Source organism: Melanotaenia boesemani, chromosome 22 (assembly GCF_017639745.1).
Source record: "Melanotaenia boesemani isolate fMelBoe1 chromosome 22, fMelBoe1.pri, whole genome shotgun sequence".
NCBI lineage: Eukaryota > Metazoa > Chordata > Actinopteri > Atheriniformes > Melanotaeniidae > Melanotaenia > Melanotaenia boesemani.
Genome location: NC_055703.1, coordinates 12060122 through 12080251, shown reverse-complemented (window position 1 = coordinate 12080251; position 20130 = coordinate 12060122). Strand labels below are relative to the sequence as shown.

General features: G+C 36.5%; 1 protein-coding gene across 2 annotated transcripts; it reads left to right on the top strand.

Moving 5' to 3' along the window:
- Window positions 1-15639: 15639 nt before the first annotated feature.
- On the top strand, window positions 15640-19832 carry LOC121634027. Of its 2 annotated transcripts, none has more exons than XM_041976418.1 (9): window positions 15640-15715; window positions 15999-16129; window positions 16384-16452; window positions 16580-16701; window positions 17671-17731; window positions 17823-17975; window positions 18780-18857; window positions 18960-19151; window positions 19311-19832. In XM_041976418.1, the coding sequence occupies exons 3-9, from the start codon at window positions 16392-16394 to the stop codon at window positions 19685-19687; spliced, it is 1044 nt and encodes a 347-aa protein (XP_041832352.1). In that variant the 5' UTR covers window positions 15640-15715; window positions 15999-16129; window positions 16384-16391; the 3' UTR covers window positions 19688-19832. The 2 variants fall into 2 exon arrangements, with proteins under 2 accessions (XP_041832352.1, XP_041832351.1); XM_041976417.1 differs by having other exon boundaries at window positions 18768-18857.
- The last annotated feature ends 298 nt before the right edge of the window (window positions 19833-20130 follow it).

Below are 20130 nucleotides of genomic sequence, written 5' to 3'. Positions count from 1 at the left end.
CTCTCTAACACACACACATATTATCTGAATTGAGTAACACTGAGATGATGATGATTATAAGTAATATTTAAAGTAAATGGTTTTTCATTTTTATACTGTAAAGGGTACTTTCTTAACAGTGGAAAAACATTCGATTGGGGCAGTTGGCTCGTCAGCTTTCTTGCTGAGAATAAAATGAATACCAAGTTGGCACCTCTGAAGCTAATTCAACCATGTTACATCTCATTTGTTTTACCTGTACAAAAACCAAAATGACCTCTTACAGATTTACAAGTCCCCCCATGACAGTTTCTTGGCTGTTCATTAAATGTTACAGTAATTAGTGAGTTTTAATGGCTGACTTTTTCCCTTCAGAGTTAAGCAAATGACCTGCTTTCATTCTATCTAATAAGCTTATTCACAGCAGCTTAATACTATATTGAATATCAATATTATATATATACAGTGTATATATATATATATATATATATATATATATATATATATATATATAAAGGCTGTCAAAGATAACATGTTAACTGTGGTAACTAATTTATATAATTAATGTAATTAATTATGTAATTAATTGTGTTCAAATTTTTAAGCATCCGTCATTAATGACAATGAGACATGCAGGTGTCTACAGGCAAGATGGAAAAAGAGAGTCAACTGGCTCAAATGCGCTAAACACCATTCAATGGAAACACCATCAATTCACCAATTGTACTTAATCAAAAGTTGTAATAGAAACGCAGCTACTGTCATGGAAGCAAGGAAATATCTTCAATAAATCATTGGTGCTGTGCAGATATTGAAGACACACGTCTGATCAGTCAGGGGCCTTAAATGTAATGAGAGAAATTATAAACAGGTTCTGAGATACAAATCAGGGGAGCTCTCCTCTCTAACAAAGTTGTTGACAGACGGTAGAAAGGATTTATACTTGAGATATACAGGGGCGGCTCTAGAAAAGTTTAGATGGGGGCCAGATAGGAACACTGACCAAGGAAAGGGGGGCACAATTGAGATATACTTTTTTAAGGTCTTGATTTTATTTAATATTGAACTCATTTTTACAACTACAGCGATCATGTAATGTAAAAAAAAAAAAAAAAAAAAAAAAAACAAGTAAGCATTTGTTTGCGCATTTTGTTGAGAAAATACAGTAAAAACAGCAGATTTCAGGGATAGTCACGAATGGTGATTATTCATGTTTAATTATTTGTAAGCTGTGGTTAATCTGATCAATCTGATATATATATATATATATATATACACACACATACACACATACATACATGCATACATACATACATACATACATACATACATACATACATACATACATACATACATACATACATACATACATACATACATACATACATACATACATTTAAGGGGTGAGATTAGAATGTATGCCAGAAATTCAGAGATACTTTCATTTTAGCACTGAACAGTAGCAGAAATAATGCCTAAAATGTTTAGAGAGCTTTTCTACAACTACTCATCTCATTACTATGTTGTCTGATCTGTTGTTTTAACAAATGTTCTAAATAAAAATAAGTTCCATGTGACATTTTGAAAACCATTGCTACACATATGTTGTTTAAATAAGCTTTAAGTTATTATCTGTTTTCTTTAATCATGCAGCAATGTTCTTCATTCAGTCTCTGTTTACTTAAATATGATGCAAAGGAAAAATACAGTATCAGTGTGCAGAGATCTCTTGCAGTAGATTTTAACCAGAATCTCTCAATTTACAGCAAAATGAAAAACAATGTTCATGAGCCATTGTTGTGGTTTCATAGCTGCCATCAAAACATAAATAGCAGTCAATGTCATTGCTGCAGTAATACAATAAGGTAAGGATGGTTAATCTTTGAATAACTGACAGAAAAAATACTGACACACATACATGCACACACACCTGCTTTTAGATTCCTGGCAGCAAAACGATGAATAATGGATCTTAGATTTCCCTAGCCTGAGGGAGAAGCTTTTAAACATAATTTGTTGCTTTAATTTATTTACACAACCTGGCAACAACAGCCCTTAGGCTATAGGTGCATTACACAGCTCTGAACCAAGAGTTCATATAGACACATGACACACAGCATATGACACACATTTTTGCACCAGGTATTGTTTTATCCTTTCAAAGAAATATAATTCTGTAATATAATGTTTTAATGATGCAGGGATCCTATTATATCCAAAAGTCTGTGTTTATCTTTAATACATTTTCAAAGAAAATCTGTTTATTTTTTCAGCTGGTTGCTGGGAAGTTACTTATTTACCATATTACCAAAGCTACGCAGATGACACACAGATATATATTACAATGTCACCAGGACACCAAGGCCCTGTACAGGCTCTTGGTAAATGCATGAAGAATATGAATGACTGGATGTGCCTGACCTTTCTTCAGTTGCACAAAAACAATACTGAGGTGATTGTCTTTGGAGCCAAACAGAAATGATTAAAGGTCACCTCAGAGCTTCATTCTATACACCTAAAAACCACCAACTAGACCAGAAATCTGGGTGAAGTGATGGACTCAGACCTAAACTTTGAGAAACACATTAAGGGAATCACGAAGTCAGCCTACTATGACCTTAAGAATATATCAAGTGTAAAATATTTGATTGTCTCAGAAGGTCCTGGAAAAACTAGTCAATGCTTTCATCTTTAGTCGGCTTGGTTATCCTAACAGTGTTTTAACAGGTTTACCTTAAAAAGTCAATTAGAAACCTGCAACTCATTCAGAACTCTGCTGCTCGAGTCCTCACTAAGACCAAGAAAGCTGACCACACCAGTCTTTACACTGTCTGCTGGTCCATCAGAGAATAGACTTTAAAATACTGCTGTTGGTCTGTAAAGCTCTAAATGGTAATATCAGTGATCTATTGACCTAGTGTGAACCTACCAGACCCCTCAGGTCATGTGGATCATATATATATATATATATATATATACATAAATTGCATTTACACAACAGGAGAATGAAACTATGTCTGTGCAGGAGAAAACGCAAACAGGACCAGAAACCATGTAGTGTGCATGCCAGGCCTCTAGTGGGCAGTGAAACTGTGCAACATCACACCCAAGTGTGTGCCCACATCCTCAGAAGACCGGAAAACACAAGAAGCGTTAAGTGTCAACCGCTTGTTACCTGGCATGTGTGACCTCTGCGTCTTCGTTGATGGCATTAATACTCTACCAGAAACAGGTTTTGCTTCAACAGACCAAATAAATTAAAAAGATACAGCACAAACATAACACAGAGGTCTGTCGTTGTTTTTGTGCTCTTCGTGGGTTAGTGCACAAGTCCAAGATGACATAAAAAAATGTGTCATTGTCTCCAAAATATTCCAGTGTATTCCAGTTCCTGTGTACACTGACAGTATTGACCTTGTTTTGCAAGGAAAAGTCACTCTAGAGCCTGCTGACAAATCTTTGCGGTTTTACCGTGTAAACGACAGACCAAAAGCAACCATACTTTTGGATTTTACTGCCTTATCACCAAGGTGTAAACAAGCCCTAAACTTCTAAAACCTGCAGGACACTGGCCCTCGAGGACCAGGATTGAGGATCTCTGGTCTAAAGTGTTCAGTTTTCACTCCTGTAACTTTAAGGTCCCCCTCCTGAGAGTCCTGGTCTTCCCTGATTGGTAAGTTGAAGATTGAAGATTGACAGAATTCAATGCAGCAGCTCATATTTTGTTTGAAGAATTTCAGTCTCTAACCAAGTGATTGTATATCCTTAAGTGTAGAAGTCAAAAGTGACCATTTATGCAATTTCTGATTTCTTATGCCGATATCTCAAGATCACAAATTAATTAATCAATTTCTTGAGATCACAAAGTACAAAACACTTGAATTTCCTTTAGGGGAATAATAATTTTCCAATTAATATAATTTCATAACCAACTGGATATCATAACATATTGGCATTTGTTTTCTTAAGATGGTCAAGTTGTGCTCAAGAATGAATGGTAAACACCCAATGTTATCAGCAATCGTTCCAGTTGGTGAGAATCTATAAGTGTAAGTTAAAGCATACATTATTATTTTGTTAACTTCCTGGCTACAGCTTTCCTGAACTTGAAATCGAGACTGGTTTGTTTTATTGTAGTTTGTAACAATAAAACTGTTAGCTCTTGTCCTCCTTATTATGACCAACCAGAAAATAAAGTTTCAACTTAACATATTGTGTTTACATCTAATCAGGGAAAAATTAAAATGACATACATAGGGGGACAGTTGTAAAATGAAGGAGATTCTGTTTTATTCTCTATTTATGGTGGGTCGTAAGTTGATGATTTTTTTGTTTTGTTTGTTTTTGTTTTTTTTTTTGTTTGTTTTTTTTATCGTAGCTTCTCTTGATGACATCAGCAGCTGTTTGTCAGGTTTCCTGATCCAAACTGCTCACCCTGCAGCATTGCATGTATCAGAAGCTGCCAAATCCTGATAGTTTATCCAGAAACTGTTTACTTTAATGTGTAAAGAAATGTTTGTGTATTTCACTGTGATCAGCAACTGTGTTTGTAAGAACAAGACATTCTTTAACACAGTTGCGAAGATTCAGAACTCGACTTGCTTTATGATATATTAATCAACATTTTTCATCAACTTGCCCATGAAATAACATTTTTTACACTGACTCAAAGTACATATTCTGTAACCACACAAGCATGCTTTGATTTGAAACAGATGCCTTTTCATATCCAATATCTTCAGTCACGGATGTCTCCACAACAGACTTTAGGATCAGCAATGCCACAAAGCTTTGATCACACTTATCCCATCGTGAGCCTTGTCTTGGCAAAAGTTCAAAGTGTGCTTACAGACATTATTTATGGCACTCTGGATTGTTGACTTGCTAGATCGCTGTCTAAGTGGGAATTCAAGATCTTTTTAAACTAAATTAAATATTACTTTAACCAGGTTACAAAGAGCTTCAACTGCACATCCATTCAAGATGCCTTGTATCATTGTTTTAGCATATGATGTAAGAAGATCATAAATATACAGTTCAAGTGCGAACTTTATTTGTCAAGCCATATGCGCTGAGCCGGTTAGATTTAGGCATACATTTTTTAAATTATCTAAATAACCATTGTTCATGTAACACATTTATTCATATGTGATTAAAAGAAGTCAGTATGAAAGCTTTGTGGCGTAGTTTTGCTTTAGTTCTAAAGGTTTGTTAGATGACTAAAGGCAAAGATGAAAATTGTGTGCAATGACTCCTGAAAGTTGGACCAACTTCTAAATGGGATCTTGCATGTCTAATATGAAAATTCAGTCAATTTGCTCAAAATGCAAAGAGAGGACACATGAGTGAAGTCTATAAATAAACATTAAGTCTAGCAGCTGACTGGTTGTAGCTAAATTTACATGAATGACAACATTTTCTAAATGAAAGTGTTAGATGGATAACGGAGAAGATTAATGCTGCAATCACTTCAACATGCTAGTTATTCAGTACTTAGTTTACTGAGGAAACATTTTTGGATGATCACAAAATGTCTTTAAGAAACTAAACCCATTCCTACAGCAAAAAAAATAAAAAGTCTCCATTATTTAAATTTGAATGGATCTGGTAATGTTTTCCTTGTATTATACAATCATGCTCTTTTGGATAAAATGATCATTTTTTTAGTCAACAGTGCTATTTTTTAAGATGCTTTTTAAATTCTTTCATGAATAAATTTATAAAAAAGAATCAAATCTGTTTAAAAACCACAATCCAGCTCAAAATAACTAAGCTTCACAGTCCCCTTTTTTATGGAATGACTCATATTGTTATTTAGTTTTAAATTCAATCATAGTCCACATAAATGTTCTTGCAGGCCAGTGTTTGTTGGTGAAATGAGAAGGATATCAAATTTGCCGGTGAGTTTTGTCAACCTGAGTGTGATTTTCTGTCACCACGGCAGTGAAAAGTAATCTGTTTCTCCATGCAGCTGTCATGATCAAAGGAATCCCTCTCCCATGTCTACCACGCACAACAGCCCACACAGAGGAGATGGCACAATAGTGCACATGGATACAAGCCGACACATATGTGCACATACCAACATGCATGAAAACGCATACACAAACACAGCACATGTGCACAACACTGCGACTTACATTCACACACAAAGAAAATCTCACTCCTGCTTCATGTTGTGGGTTTTCTTTAAGAAGCTTGGCTCCTGCTGTGAACACAGCAGTGGAGGAATGGACACATACACACACTATCACACACATGTGCCAACATTATTTGAAACTGCACCAGGAAAGAATAAAAGCTTTATTTTGAAACGTGTTTTGGTCAGTGAGTGAAATTTGCATGATGACTTGTGAATCTAATTTCACTTCAATTGATTTTCAGTGAGTACAACACACTTATGTCTCCTGCTGTGGCCCCAATATTGTTTGAGTTTGCAAAAGGCTGCTAATCTAATTTATTCAGTATATCTTCAAATGCTGGATTTTTCCACAAAGAAGGATTAATTCCCCAGAGAGAGACATTAGAATGATCTGAATGCGGCAGATATATGCTTTTGTTAAAATGAAGCCTAAATAAAGCTGTTGCATTTTGGTGACTTTATTTTTGCTTCCCAGCTGCACCTCTTAACAGATTTTTTGTTCTGTAGTTTTACTTAATCACAGTTCCTGCAGCAGGTTTGCAGTCTGCACCTCCTCTGTGCCAGATCCACATCCTCCTCTCTCATAAGGGAATCTACCCAACCTTCCTTTCATGCTTAAATCATCCCACCTGGGCTGCTGCAACATCCCTCCTGGCTTGACTCCCAAAACATTCCCCAGCCTTTACATCTTGAACTTGCCTCTCTAACATGTCCTGCAGCACCACCCCTGGCTCCATAAGACCAATGATATTAATTAAATCTAGTCTAGTCATCTAATCTAGTCATCTGCATTTTGTCATTACCTGCCACTTAGCTGTCTTCTCCCTGCAGCAGGGTTTTTATCCACCACCAGCCCCCTTTCCTTTTGAAGGTGAAATAACTTCCCTCTACTCTGATCAACAGAGCCTACCCATTTTCAGTCATAACCCAAAAACCTCTCTTCAACAAATAAATCATCTTAGACTTCATCCTGGTGTTTTTAAAATCATATTTACTCCCCATTCTGATCCCCTCTTCAAGCTCCCCATTGTGTTTTATACACAGACCTGAGGAAGAGGCAGTAAATTACAACTTGTGTTTTTAGTGGTTTATCTGAAAAGAGAAACCTGCACTGAGCGCATTGAGGAAGTAAAGTGTTTCTCTCAAACAGCCACATAAGAAGACGAAATAATGATGCAAGCAGAGAGAGCAGGAAAAATCAGGGGCGGGAGATCACGAAAATGCTTGAAAATGATTTGAAATAAAATCTTTAGTTTTCTCTCATATTATCGTCTTAATAGAAATCTTGTAAAGCTGAAAAACATTTTAATTTTTACTTGTTCACTTAAATCCACTTTCAGTTAACTTATAACTCATTTAAATCTTTACATGTCTCAAATTCTGAGCAATTCCCAACAGAAAATAACTTTACTCAAGGCTGTCGCCTCTGTTCCCATTTGGCAAAAACTACCCAGCTGAATTTTACCAAACCAGATGGAGAGGTGATGACTGGGTAAAAAGGTAGGACTCGTGTCATTTTGTTATTGGTTTTATTAAAAGAGCTGACTACAGCTTAGGCCGTGGTGGAGGATGGATTATCTAAGTGGCCCCTTTGATTTGTGGTTTTCCTTGAAAAGTAGAAATAATAGTTAATCAAGATCTGTCCATCCATTCCTGCCTATTCCAATGCAAGGTCATGGGGGAGGGGCTGGAGGCAAGGTCATCAGGAATTTCTGATTATTTAGCTTTTTCTTTAGCACCTTTAGCCCCACAGCGAGGCTGAAATTTCAGTTTATTTCTGTAAAAATGCATTAGTAAAGTCAGTGTGATGTCACTTATTTATTTATTTATGTCATTTATTAGATATGTACAGGTGTTTTCAAGCATTTGGTTTAATATTTTGGTCATGTTGGACTTTTGAAACCAGAAGTTCTGATGCAGGGGATTGGAATGAGAACTATTAAAATAATGGCTAGGGTATTTTTTTTATTGTATTTAATTTATTCTTTATTTTTTTACAATAGTGTTCTAGCGACAGAGAACACTTGTGGGACAGGGGAGAGAAAAAACTAATGCTAATCAACCTCTGCTTGGCTTTATGTTAACCTATGTGCTGAACTAATACAGACAGAAGATAGTAAACATAAACAAAACTCAGCATTATCCAACAAGAGCATACTTGTGTTGCCACTGAGCATGTTAGCTTGCTGACATCAGCATTTAGCTGAAAGCAATGCTGCGCTTATGTACAGCCTCACAGAACTGTTAGCATGGGTGTTTTTGTACTGTTGCTACGGAAATCAATGAATGCAATTAATCGATTGCTAAAATTGCTGTGCAATCATTTTCGGCCAGTCCATCAAAAAAGACTAATCATTTAAGCCCAAAAATCAATATCCCCATTTATTCTTGCTCCATCTTGGACATGGTGCCGTGACTCTGCAGGTTTACTTTTCTCAGACATGATATAAATCAAATGTGTCAGTTTGTGCAGAACATTGTCTGAGAATACTCCTTACCAAAATTCAGTAAAACATAATGAAAAGGTAGTTAAATTTGCATAAACAACAATATGAGCAAAACAGGTTAAGAATGGGCCGTCCCTGTTTTTCTGCTGATGCATTATTTGCCTCCCTCCTCAGCCCCAACTCAGCACATCAAGAGAAGGGAGTGCTATTTAATAATAAAAAAAAAAGTGTCACATTAATTCAGACAAATTCAAGCAATCTAGTTTTCTAATAAAGCTGTCATATTTGCATCCGTTGACTTACACTCACCCTGGTTTTAGATTAATTCCCGTCACAACCTTTTGATTTATGAATGCATAATAACTGAAAGCAATGTCTGCGACGGTGAGCTAGAGTGTGTGCGACTATGTTTGTGTGTTTGGGAATTAGTGTCTCCAAAGCCATGAGTTTTAATCTAACATGTTGGTTGTGCCCATGAGAGAAAAATCACATTTTGCTTTAATTGAGGCTGTTAAGAGGGAAGGATAGAAAGAGCAGGAGCTGGATCATCAGTTTTTGTTCGAGAGGAACCTCTCATCTGTGCTTAGCTCATAGTGGTTCCGATCAAAGAACCAGTGCATACAAATTTCTTCTTCCCAGTTGACATTGTGTTTCCATATTCATTCTTTTTGTGTAAAATCCAAGGGTCAGTGTCTGCTAATCTGCTCCTTCTACTGTACACACAAAGGAAGAGCTTTTTCCTGGAATTTCTGCTTAGCATTATTTTTTATGTTCCTTTTTTTGCTGTCAAGGTTGCATCTGCTTTGCATCACATCAAGTCATAAAATTCAGGTTTTAATATTTTGACTGTAACAGTTGTGTGTTTTCGGTTTCTTCTAACACTGAGCCAAAAGGCATACGTATTGTGAAAGTAAGTACATACTACTTTCACAGAGATTAAGATTAAGAAGCTAATAATCAAATGCACTTAACTTAGCTTAAGATTCATGATTTTTTTCCAGCCTATCTATCTTTTTATAGGTGCTCTTGATGATTGCCAGCTTTGTTTTCTTGTGGGTACTGTAGGTCATTTTATTTTCTTTACAGGTGTAACAGCTGGTGTCTGGTTCTTGTGTTTTGATTGAACAACTGATGCTATTGCTTTCTGTCTGGTGCATCTTTGTCTCTTTTTCTTCTCCTCAGTCTCACTTTCTCTTCTGTTTATTCTCTCCTTTCTTTTTGACCCCAACCCACTTGTCAGGTCCAACATAAATTCAACACACATACAAAGAATAATACTCAAGTATCAAGAGGACCCTTATACATAAAGATTTACTTGGCAAAGCAAACATGTTAGGCACAGCACAGCAGCCAGACCATCATTCTTGTTGTGATGCTGGATAGGACAAGTAAAAAAAAAGAAAGAAATTAATTTCTTAGCTTTTGTGAAATAAATAATGACACTGTCTAATATGTCTGTTTTTGTTAATTGTAAGTTTACAAATCTTTAAGATTGTATTTCTTTTTCTTTATTTTTTTCTTTTCTTTGTTATTTTTACTACACAGGTTTCCAACCTTAAAACTCTGACTAATTTTAATAGCACACTGACATCCATTATGCACAGTCCTGAGGCCATCATCGTCCTGCAGAAGCCCAGGGCTGTGAGCCCACATTTTATAAAATGGTGTTCCAGCCTGGAGCTTTGAGTGACTGCTGCTTTATAGCACCTTGTCACACGCAAGCAACTGGTTATCAACACACTGGCCATTTTAAATGTGCATCCTGGCTGATTCAGTAAAGAACAGCAAAACAAAGTCAACATCTGACTGTCTTTTACTTGCTGGGGAGAGCTCAGAGGAAAGACAGGATACAAAACAGATGCTAGATTAGCCTTTGTTAGGGACACCAAAGTTACATAAACCTGTCCTGAACTAGGATTTCTATGCTCAAGAAAAAGAAAATAAATAAATAAAAAAGTAACTGTTGTTTTACATGATAAAATAGAGGTAAACGATGTAAATGAGCTCTCATACAAAATGTCAACAGTTCAAATTAATTTAACAGCCAATAAAGAAAATGCAATGGATTTGGAACACTTAAAATGTGACACAAAATGAGCATGAAGTGACCAAAGTGGTACAATTATTAGGCAAGTTGTATTTTTGAGGATTAATTTTATTATAGAACAACAACTATGTTCCCAAAGAACACAAAAGACTCAAATATCAAAGCTGAATATTTTTGGAAGTTGGAGTGGGGCTTTTTTAGTTTTAGTATCTTAGGAGGATATCTGTGTGTGCTGGTGACTATTACTGTGCATAATTATTAGGCAACCTAACAAAAGCCAAATATAAACCCATTTCACTTATTTATTTTCACCAGGGAAACCAATATAACAACTCAAAACTTACAAATATACATTTCTGGCATTCAAAAACAAAACAAAAACAAACCAGTGACCAATATAACCACCTTTCTTTGCGAGGACACTCAAAAGCCTGCCATCCATAGATTCTGTCAGTGTCTTGATCTGTTCACGATCAACATTGGTTGCAGCAGCAACCACAGCCTCCCAGACACTGTTCAGAGAGGTGTACTGTTTTCCCTCCCTGTAGATCTCACATTTGATGAGGGACCACAGGTTCTCTATGGGGTTAAGTTCAGGTGAACAAGGAGGCCATGCCATTATTTTTTCTTCTTTTAGACCTTTTCTGGCCAGCCACGCAGTGGAGTACTTGGATGCGTGTGATGGAGCATTGTCCTGCATGAAAATCATGTTTTTCTTGAACGATGCTGACTTCTTCCTGTACCACTGCTTGAAGAAGGTGTCTTCCAGAAACTGGCAGTAGGACTGGGAGTTGAGCTTGACTCCATCCTCAACCCGAAAAGGTCCCACAAGCTCATCTTTGATGATACCAGCCCATACCAGTATCCCACCTCCACCTTGCTGGCGTCTGAGTCGGAGTGGAGCTCTCTGCCCTGTACTGATCCAGCCACGGGCCCATCCATCTGGCCCATCAAGACTCACTCTCATTTCATCAGTCCATAAAACCTTAGAAAAATCAGTCTTATATTTCTTGGCCCAGTCTTGACGTTTTATCTTGTGTGTCTTGTTCTGTGGTGGTCGTTTTTCAGCCTTCCTTACCTTGGCCATGTCCCTGAGTATTGCACACCTTGTGCTTTTTGGCACTCCAGTGATGTTGCAGCTCTGAAATATGGCAAAACTGGTGGCCAATGGCATCTTGGCAGCTTCACGCTTGATTTTCCTCAGTTCATGGGCAGTTATTTTGCGCCTTGTTTTTTTCAACACGCTTCTTGCGACCCTGTTGACTATTTTGAATAAAACGTTTGATTGTTCGATGATCACGCCTCAAAAGCTTGGCAATTTTAAGAGTGCTGCATCCCTCTGCAAGACATCTCAGTATTTTTGACTTTTCAGAGTCTGACCCATTTTGCCAAAGGAATGGAAGTTGCCTAATAATTATGCACACCTGATATAGGGTGTTGATGTCATTAGACCACACCCCTTCTCATTACAGAGATGCACATCGCTTGATATGCTTAATTGGTAGTAGGCTTTCAAACCTGTACCGGTTGGAGTAGGACAACATGCATAAGGAGGATGATGTGGTCAAAATACTCATTTGCCTAATAATTCTGCACACACTGTATATACATAGGTATGCTTCATTGGTACAAAACAATCAAGATACACAGAAATCTGTAAGACATCTGTAGAAAGCTATAAATCAAAACTGCACTGTTTGTGATTGGTTTGATTCTCTTACTGAATGTTCTGCTCTCGAGAAAAAGTCAGGAGCTTTTTATATTTTTGTGTCCTCAGGCATTTTGTTTTATAATCCATCTGTACCTGATGATATTAAGGAAAGCAAATCATGTTATCGAGCTGAAAGCTTCAGCTGCATCCCAGTGTCCACTGACTGTTTGGGTTTATGGAGCAGATAAATCAGCTAATCTTTGCCCTGAAGTTTTGATACAATATTCAATAAGAATTTAGAGTTTGAGCAGCACCACTAAACTTGTACAACTTTATTTTCCTGTCCAAAAATTTGATCCATTTTAGAGTCGTAGAAAGTCGTTTTTCGCTCGTACAGTCATGATCATCGTAATTACATTTGCTTGCTTTAGCTATAATTCTATAGGCTGGCTTCAGCAGAGAGAGGCTTTGAACCTGGATGAGGCAGATTCTGACCTATTTTAGCCTTCATACACTGTTTTTTGACTGACTCATTACTCTGAAAGCTCTTCAAAGCTTTGGTATATGCAGTATCTTTGACCCATAAGAGGAGTTTGAGAAATAATCCAGGCTTCATGAGCCACTCAAATTGTTGTTTTTACCATTTTACCTTGTTTTTACCTATTGATGTCACACATTTTTACTGTGTTTTATTATAATTTGTTGATGGCAACTTCTGTAAAATAAATCTTTGCCTGTATTGGTAATCAAATAGCTTTGATATTACCTTTATTGTCATAAATAAGACCAGCAAGTAAGACTGAGACATCAGCTTGCATTATCTGTTGGCTCTGTCTCAGATTCTCTGAAGCACTGCAGACTTGGCATTATGTAGAAGTGGCCAGAAGCCAAATCAGACCTTCAACTTCTCTTTTAAGGTTAATGCATTTACTGACTCATGTACAGATACTTCTGATACCTGATTACCATCTTCTGGCCAAAGTTAGCCACTGCTTCTACAAAAAAGTAATACTCACTGGAACTGCTTCTTACTTAAATGTAAATTAAGGTTTGCATTCATTCATTCACTGCAGCCAAAAAGACAGAAATATATCGCAACACTACAGCTGTACACACCGAATTAAAGCTTAATTAACGTCTGAGCTCTCTTCAAACGTGTTACAGAAGAGGCTTTGAGATGAGAGTCAAAGACATCTCAGCTGATGTTAAGCTGTTGTAGTGGGAGCCTTTGAATGTCATTGCATGGAGAGTGTTGTGTTACAGTCATGCACACACAAAACTCTGCTTTATTCTTCCATCAAAGGCTCCATGAGGGAGTCTGAGTGTAGCCACAAGGAGCTGTCTCGCCCCCCTGCAGAAAGTCTGACACAGAAGGAGAACACTGCTGTCTACAGACAGGAAACTCACTTTCAAACAGCTGCACATAACTCGTGTATCAACAGACCAACACCCTGATGTTGATGATATTTTACTGTCAGAGGAATATAACACTCTTTATGTATTGCAGCAATAGCAACATTGCAAAGAGAAAACAAATATCAATAGTATACATAAAAGTAAAAACACAAAACAGTGAGAAAACACCACGTGTAGAAACTCTTTAAATCTATTTACTCATCTAAAAAGACCAAAGGTGTCAGCAAAGGAAGTAAATTCTATACTTTGCTCTCTTGCAGCTCCAGTTTCATTTCCAGGATAACAGATGGTTTATTATTACACCCTAGTGTTTATATGAGAACACCTGCCTGATTTCCTCATTATAAATAACTACAAGGACTTAGAGAGCCCAAATACATTATCTTCAGTTTCATTTCTGTTTAATGTGAAGATTAAATTACCCCCACTCAAATATCTTATTGGTGCAGCTCAGAGTTGCTGGAGCCACTTAGCAAGACATTAAAGCTATGATAGCCATCACTGTAAAGTGTAAAAAAAAAATAAAAAAAAAAACTTGTCCCACTTCTCCCAACAGGTCAGCTGGAGTCCTTTTCATCTGTAAGCTGACACATTAATGATTTAAGTCAGGATTTAAATCATTTTATACACTAAAATGTTTACTTGTATAATATTAAAGGCTGCAGAAAAGTATTTAAAAACTATCTATTTTCATTTCATTTCATTTATTTATAGCACACATGGCTATGCACAACATCAAACTATAAGAGAACAACAACATCAAAACACTTCTTGTTGCACCACCATGATAGAAAAGGAGCAGATCACATATAAATGTTCTGTCAGCTAATTACATGAAAATCAACAAATCAATACAGAAAAATCCTTAACATACACATTACAGTCCACACAATTTCCATTATTTGAGTTCATACAAACTAAATATTCTATTTTTATACATAGTTTTAAACTGAAAGATATTTACACACATCTTTAATTCAATGTGTAATGATTCCACAATTTAACACCACATATTGAAATACAGATCTCTTTTAAAGATGTCCTTGCAAACTGGTGTTTAAAATGAAATTTCTTCTATTATCCTGGACTTCTGAAATAAAAACAAACAACTTCTGCAAACTTTTCAGTAATACTTTGCTTCTTGCCTTATATATAACTAATAATGTTTGTAACTCAACTAAATCTCTAAGTTTCATAAGTCTTGACTTCATAAACAGTTTGTTGGTATGCTCTCTTGAGTCGACTTTATGAATAATTCTTATTGCTTTTATTGTAAAAGAAACAATGGCTTTATATTGCTTGCATATGTATTACCCCACACTTCCACACAATAACTTAAATATGGCAAAATAAGTGAACAGTACAAAATCCTTAATACATTCAACACATACTTTGCTTTGTTCAAAACATATATATTCTTTAACATTTTCATTTTATTATAAGCTATATGAGATTTCCATGTCAGTTTGTCATCTATTATCACTCCTAAAAACCTAAACTCAGTCACTCAATATTAACACCATCTATATTCAACAGAACCTCATCTTCTTGGTTCAGGTAGTCTCTTTAATTCTCTTCATTTATCAGCTGTCTGAAAATACCCAAACACACAACCCAACACTGTTAGTCACTCTTTGTGAAGAGCAGATTTTCCCTGAGGTGTTCCAACAAGCCTGTAAGTAGCATACAGATGGTGTAAAGGCCCTATCAAAGCCATTTATTGTGAGTGAAGACTTTTTTAAGGACCTTTGGCATTTGGTTACATCCAAAATATCCATAATCACACCGTGTTCAACATAAACAGATGACACTGTGTGCCTGACACTAAGAGTAGGTAACTGAGCAGGCAGGCTGGTCATAAAAGCTGAACAGTGCTGCACCCTGCTGGCTTTGCCATGTGAACATGCTGTGCTCTGCCATGAGACCGTGTCACTGAGACCTTCTGCCACATTTAGCCCACGATGAAGAGCTGCAGGACCTAGCATGAAGGTCGGAGGGACACAACAGAAGTAAAGAGTCTGTGTTATGTAAAGGTTTGTTGTTGTTGTTGTTTTGTTTTTTGTAAAAATGTATGTTTTTTTTTCTATAAAGTCTGACACAAATTATAATCTTTATAAGTTAGTTTAATACACATTATTTTGATTATGCTCTAGTATAGGTGGAATGTTCATAGAAATGTGTTCATTTCGTTTTAAATATGATAGAGAAAAATACATTGAATATATTTAATGGTGTTATATTACACGGGGAACAACTTCATGTCCTAACAGACACACACTCTGTTGGTGTTGGAAACATATTTCCTTTAAAAAAAAGTGTGGACAAGAGGCAGGGCTACAGAGGCACCATCTGTTCTTCCAACCAGCCGTCATTAGAAGAAGTGGCTACGTCATGATGTGAAGGCATCCCCACTCTGCGTCTTTTTCATGTTCAGTAAACGGGAAACGGTGAGTAACAACTTTATAAATATAGACTGTAAGTAGGTCAAAGTGTCCACAACTGGCTTGAGGAACATTGTGTAAGTCTGTTATGCTCTTCTGTCAGTTTAGACTGTTTTTTTTTTTCTTTTCTTATGCTTTTTCAGATTATTCACATATCAGGGTTTCTTTCAAAAAAGTATCACAAATCACCCCAGAAACAGAAAACAGAGAAACTATTAGAACTCATCCTTTTTGAATCCCATAAAACTTTTTGTCTCCAGGTGAAGTCATGTCTGTTTTGCTGAGGAAAATAAGGCACACAAACTCAGCAGCTGCTTCTGTGCTAGAACGTAAGTGCTTTCAGAGAAACTGACTGACCCACATAAATAAACTGTAGATACAGTTACAGTATGTGTCTGTGTTTGCAAGCACAGGTGTGTATTCAATTCTTAGCTGCCAACACCACTTGTCTCGCAGGAGCAGATTTTTGTACAGATTCAGAGATCCAGTCACTGACTAGGGAAGACCTGCATGAGTTGTTTCCTGGACCTGAAAAACTGAAACTGAGAAAGACAATCTTTGGAATAATACAGAAACCGGTGAGTCTGTCCTATGTACAACTGTGCAAAAGTCATATGACACCCCTCATTTCTGTATGTAGAGGAGAAATTAGTGATTAAACCATGATTAACAACACAGTATATGAGGGAAACGTAGAGTTTTTATCATTCTAATCAGCTTGGAAGTCAGTATTTAGTATAAACATTATTATGCCTTCTTTAATACATCTTGAAACTTAAACAAGTTTTCTTCAAACTTCTTCTTTGGATGGTGTCCACCGTTTCTGCTCATAATGTTGAGACCTGACTCCGGGGTGCATTCATTATTTTATAATACCTGTTGCCACTGATTTTCAGTGCAGCCCTTGTGTTTTTTAGGAATACTTTCCTTTTCTCACTGTTTCGGGTTTCCTTTCCATTGAGATAATTTTTATTTGATTTATTTCCTGTTTCTTAAGGACACCACTTTCATGCACCATTTATTTGTTGTAGATTACTTTCTAAACCTAACAGCTCTTTTCTTCTCCACTGGTCCAGTCTCATCAATTTCTTTTCAGACACAGGCCTTGCTTTGACAATTTGATAAATATATCTTTGGGAATCACCTTGTTTGTCCAAACATATTTTTGTCCCTCTCAAGCTGTATTAATTTAGTTGTTTTTGAAGATGCAACTAAAGAAATTGAACAAATAGTTTGTCTTTGCAACAATATTTTCACAAAGTGCCTAAAAACACAAGTTTTCTGTATGTGTGGCCACAACACTGGTTCATCCCATTACTTAGGTGCCTTTTTTTATTTTAAAATGGTTCTTAGGTCAGCATTAAATGACTAAACAACCAAATAAAAAACTTATTAGCCACTTTAAAAGATCATTAAAAGAAGGTCTTTGTCTTGAAAGCAAAAGATAAAAATGGGTGGGTTGCTAAGATCTTTGCATAATATGTATATCCTGACATCCATCCAAATTTGATCTGGATTTTTTCTCTGTTTTTGTTTTATTCACACAGAAACCAATTGATGTGATCCTGAAAGAGCTCAAAGGTTTCATTCCACATGACTCTCTCAGAGGTACTCTTTACTAAAAAACGTTTCAAAGCACTTAAGTTATCTTCAGTTTCTTTCATGTATCTCAACATGCAATTATATACGGTTTTTCCAGATGCTCTATCTAGAAATGGAGTCTTGGTTGACTACCTTCATGTCCTGAAGGACCTGAGGACTCAAGTAAATAATGTTCAGAGTTTCCTCGAAGCTCATATTGGTCTTCTGGAGGACATTAGTCAAGTTCAACCAGACCAGGAACCTGAAAGAGGTCAGGACACTGATTTGTTGTGAATTCCAGATTTCATGTTTACTGTGTCTGGCTGTTTCTCAAAAGCCTCTGATGCTTCCACCTCAGATGTGTGGACAATATTCTTCTGGTCCTTCTCATAAATCCAACAGTTTTCAGAAATTATTCACATTTTTAATCATCCATAATATTATGGAAGTAAATTCAGCTGATAAATTTCTCCCAAATATACACAGAATTCTCCACAGGAACAAACCAAAAGCAGGATTTTTGAAGTGTAGATTTACTAAAATATGAAAATATATAATTTATGGAAGCACACGTAACTGCATTTAGTGGTTAAAATGTGCTTATTTACAACATTCAAAAGAAATTGTTTCTTTTTAGGAACAAAATGTGTTTTTATTTCATCGTAGTCACACAGACAAAGGTGTGAAGTTTAAAATATTATGCTACATCATAGACCGACACCGTGGTTACAGGGTAACTACCTTGCTCCAATTAGTTCATAGTTTCACACAAAGGATTCTTGCAATGTGACAGGATAAGGTGGGAAGACAGAAAATAGCAAATTTAAAATAAACGAATAAAAAAAATAAAATGGCCCAAAATGAGGCAGTGTTACATACGTGGGAGAGCAGGAGCATAAGTACAGCGATGGTGTGGCTACTGTGAGGTGGACTGGGTTTATAAATGCCAGATGGAAAAATTATGAACTGTGAACAGGTCTGACAGGGGGATGAGAGTGAGAAAAGAAGAGAAGAATAATGTCGTGGCAAACTGTGACACCAAATTGTCCTTGTAAACTAACAGGTGGTTTTCCAGGCACAAGCGCCTCAGGCCCCTGTGCTCCTGTAGAGCAAAACAACATCCCAGCTGATATCCATCCATATGGAGCACATGGTAAGTCTCACTTTTGTGACTCTCACATAAAAGTAAATTATGATGTCATTTCTTGTAAATGTTTAAATCTGAGTTAGATGTGCCCATTTCTCTGTGCCACAGTGATGTACCAGATGGTGGTCAGTGGTAAAACCTTTGATGCACATCTTCAGTTGATGGCCAAGGTGCAGGCTCAAGTTCAGGACCGAGTCCAGCTCATTTCATGCAGCCAGGATGGTCAGATAATCATCGTCTTCTGCCAAATCAGTTCACACACCGGGACAGACATTGATGAAGCCATGACTAATGTAACAGGTAAGATTTTTTTCAGCCCACTTTTCAGTCAATTTGCAAATCAGTCTTTAGTTTACGTCTTCAGCTTTCTTATGCAGCTTGTTGTCACTACTTCCTGCACAAGGTACAAAGTTCTCCACCCTGACCATGTCACACCCCACCTTCTTGTTTGCTTCACAGATGACGTACCCACTATTCTGGTGCTGATGCACCACACACACAAAGTCAAGCACACAGTGTCAATGAAGCCTAGGTCTGATTACTCAAATATTGTGTTGTATGTCAGTCTTTTCTACCACGAGGCAGCGCATGGATTGCTGAGATGTCGAGAGAATTCAGTCGCTGTCTCTCAGATAAAAGACAAATTACTGGAATTCAGTATTCCAATAAATAAATGGGGTTTAAATGGTGAATATAATAGGAATGATAATATTGCTGGTGATGTAAATGCTGGCAGTGAGTTTGGTTTCAGATTGTTTAGCAGTAGCAGCAGCAGCAGCAGTAGTACTAGTAGTAGTAACAGTGAAAGTAAAAGTGTATGGGAGGGTGGTGAGTAGAAGGGCCAGCTCTATTTTTGGGAACAATGTTATTTTTCCTTGTAAGACAAAGAAGAAACTTGTGTTACTTTCTTTGTTCAGTCAGGTAATATAGATATAAATATTTTTAACTTTCTATCAATGTTTTGCTTGTTGATTTGTTATTTCAACAATAACATATATCTGTTTATTTTTTACATTTCTGTTTGCTTTACTGAGAAAATACCAATTTGATTGATTGTTATTTCCCATACTTTGCCTTTAAGAAAATATACAGCTTGATATGAAAATAAATGCTTTTAAAAACATTTAGTGTTTGTGCTGTCAATATACCAAAAAGAGTATAGAATAAAATGAACAGAGACACATTAAATTTTAATGGGAATACATCATGTTTAGAAGATAAATGTTGCTATTAGCTAAATTCAATTCAGATCAGAAACATACATGTTCATTTCTAAGGT

Bases quoted from the DNA above. Each gene is read 5' to 3' on its own strand.
- LOC121634027 (XM_041976417.1), top strand. From the start codon at position 16,392: ATGTCTGTTTTGCTGAGGAAAATAAGGCACACAAACTCAGCAGCTGCT. The intron at 16,702-17,670 runs GTGAGTCTGTCC...TTATTCACACAG, and splicing joins TTGGAATAATACAGAAACCG to AAACCAATTGATGTGATCCT. The intron at 19,152-19,310 runs GTAAGATTTTTT...TTTGCTTCACAG, and splicing joins AGCCATGACTAATGTAACAG to ATGACGTACCCACTATTCTG.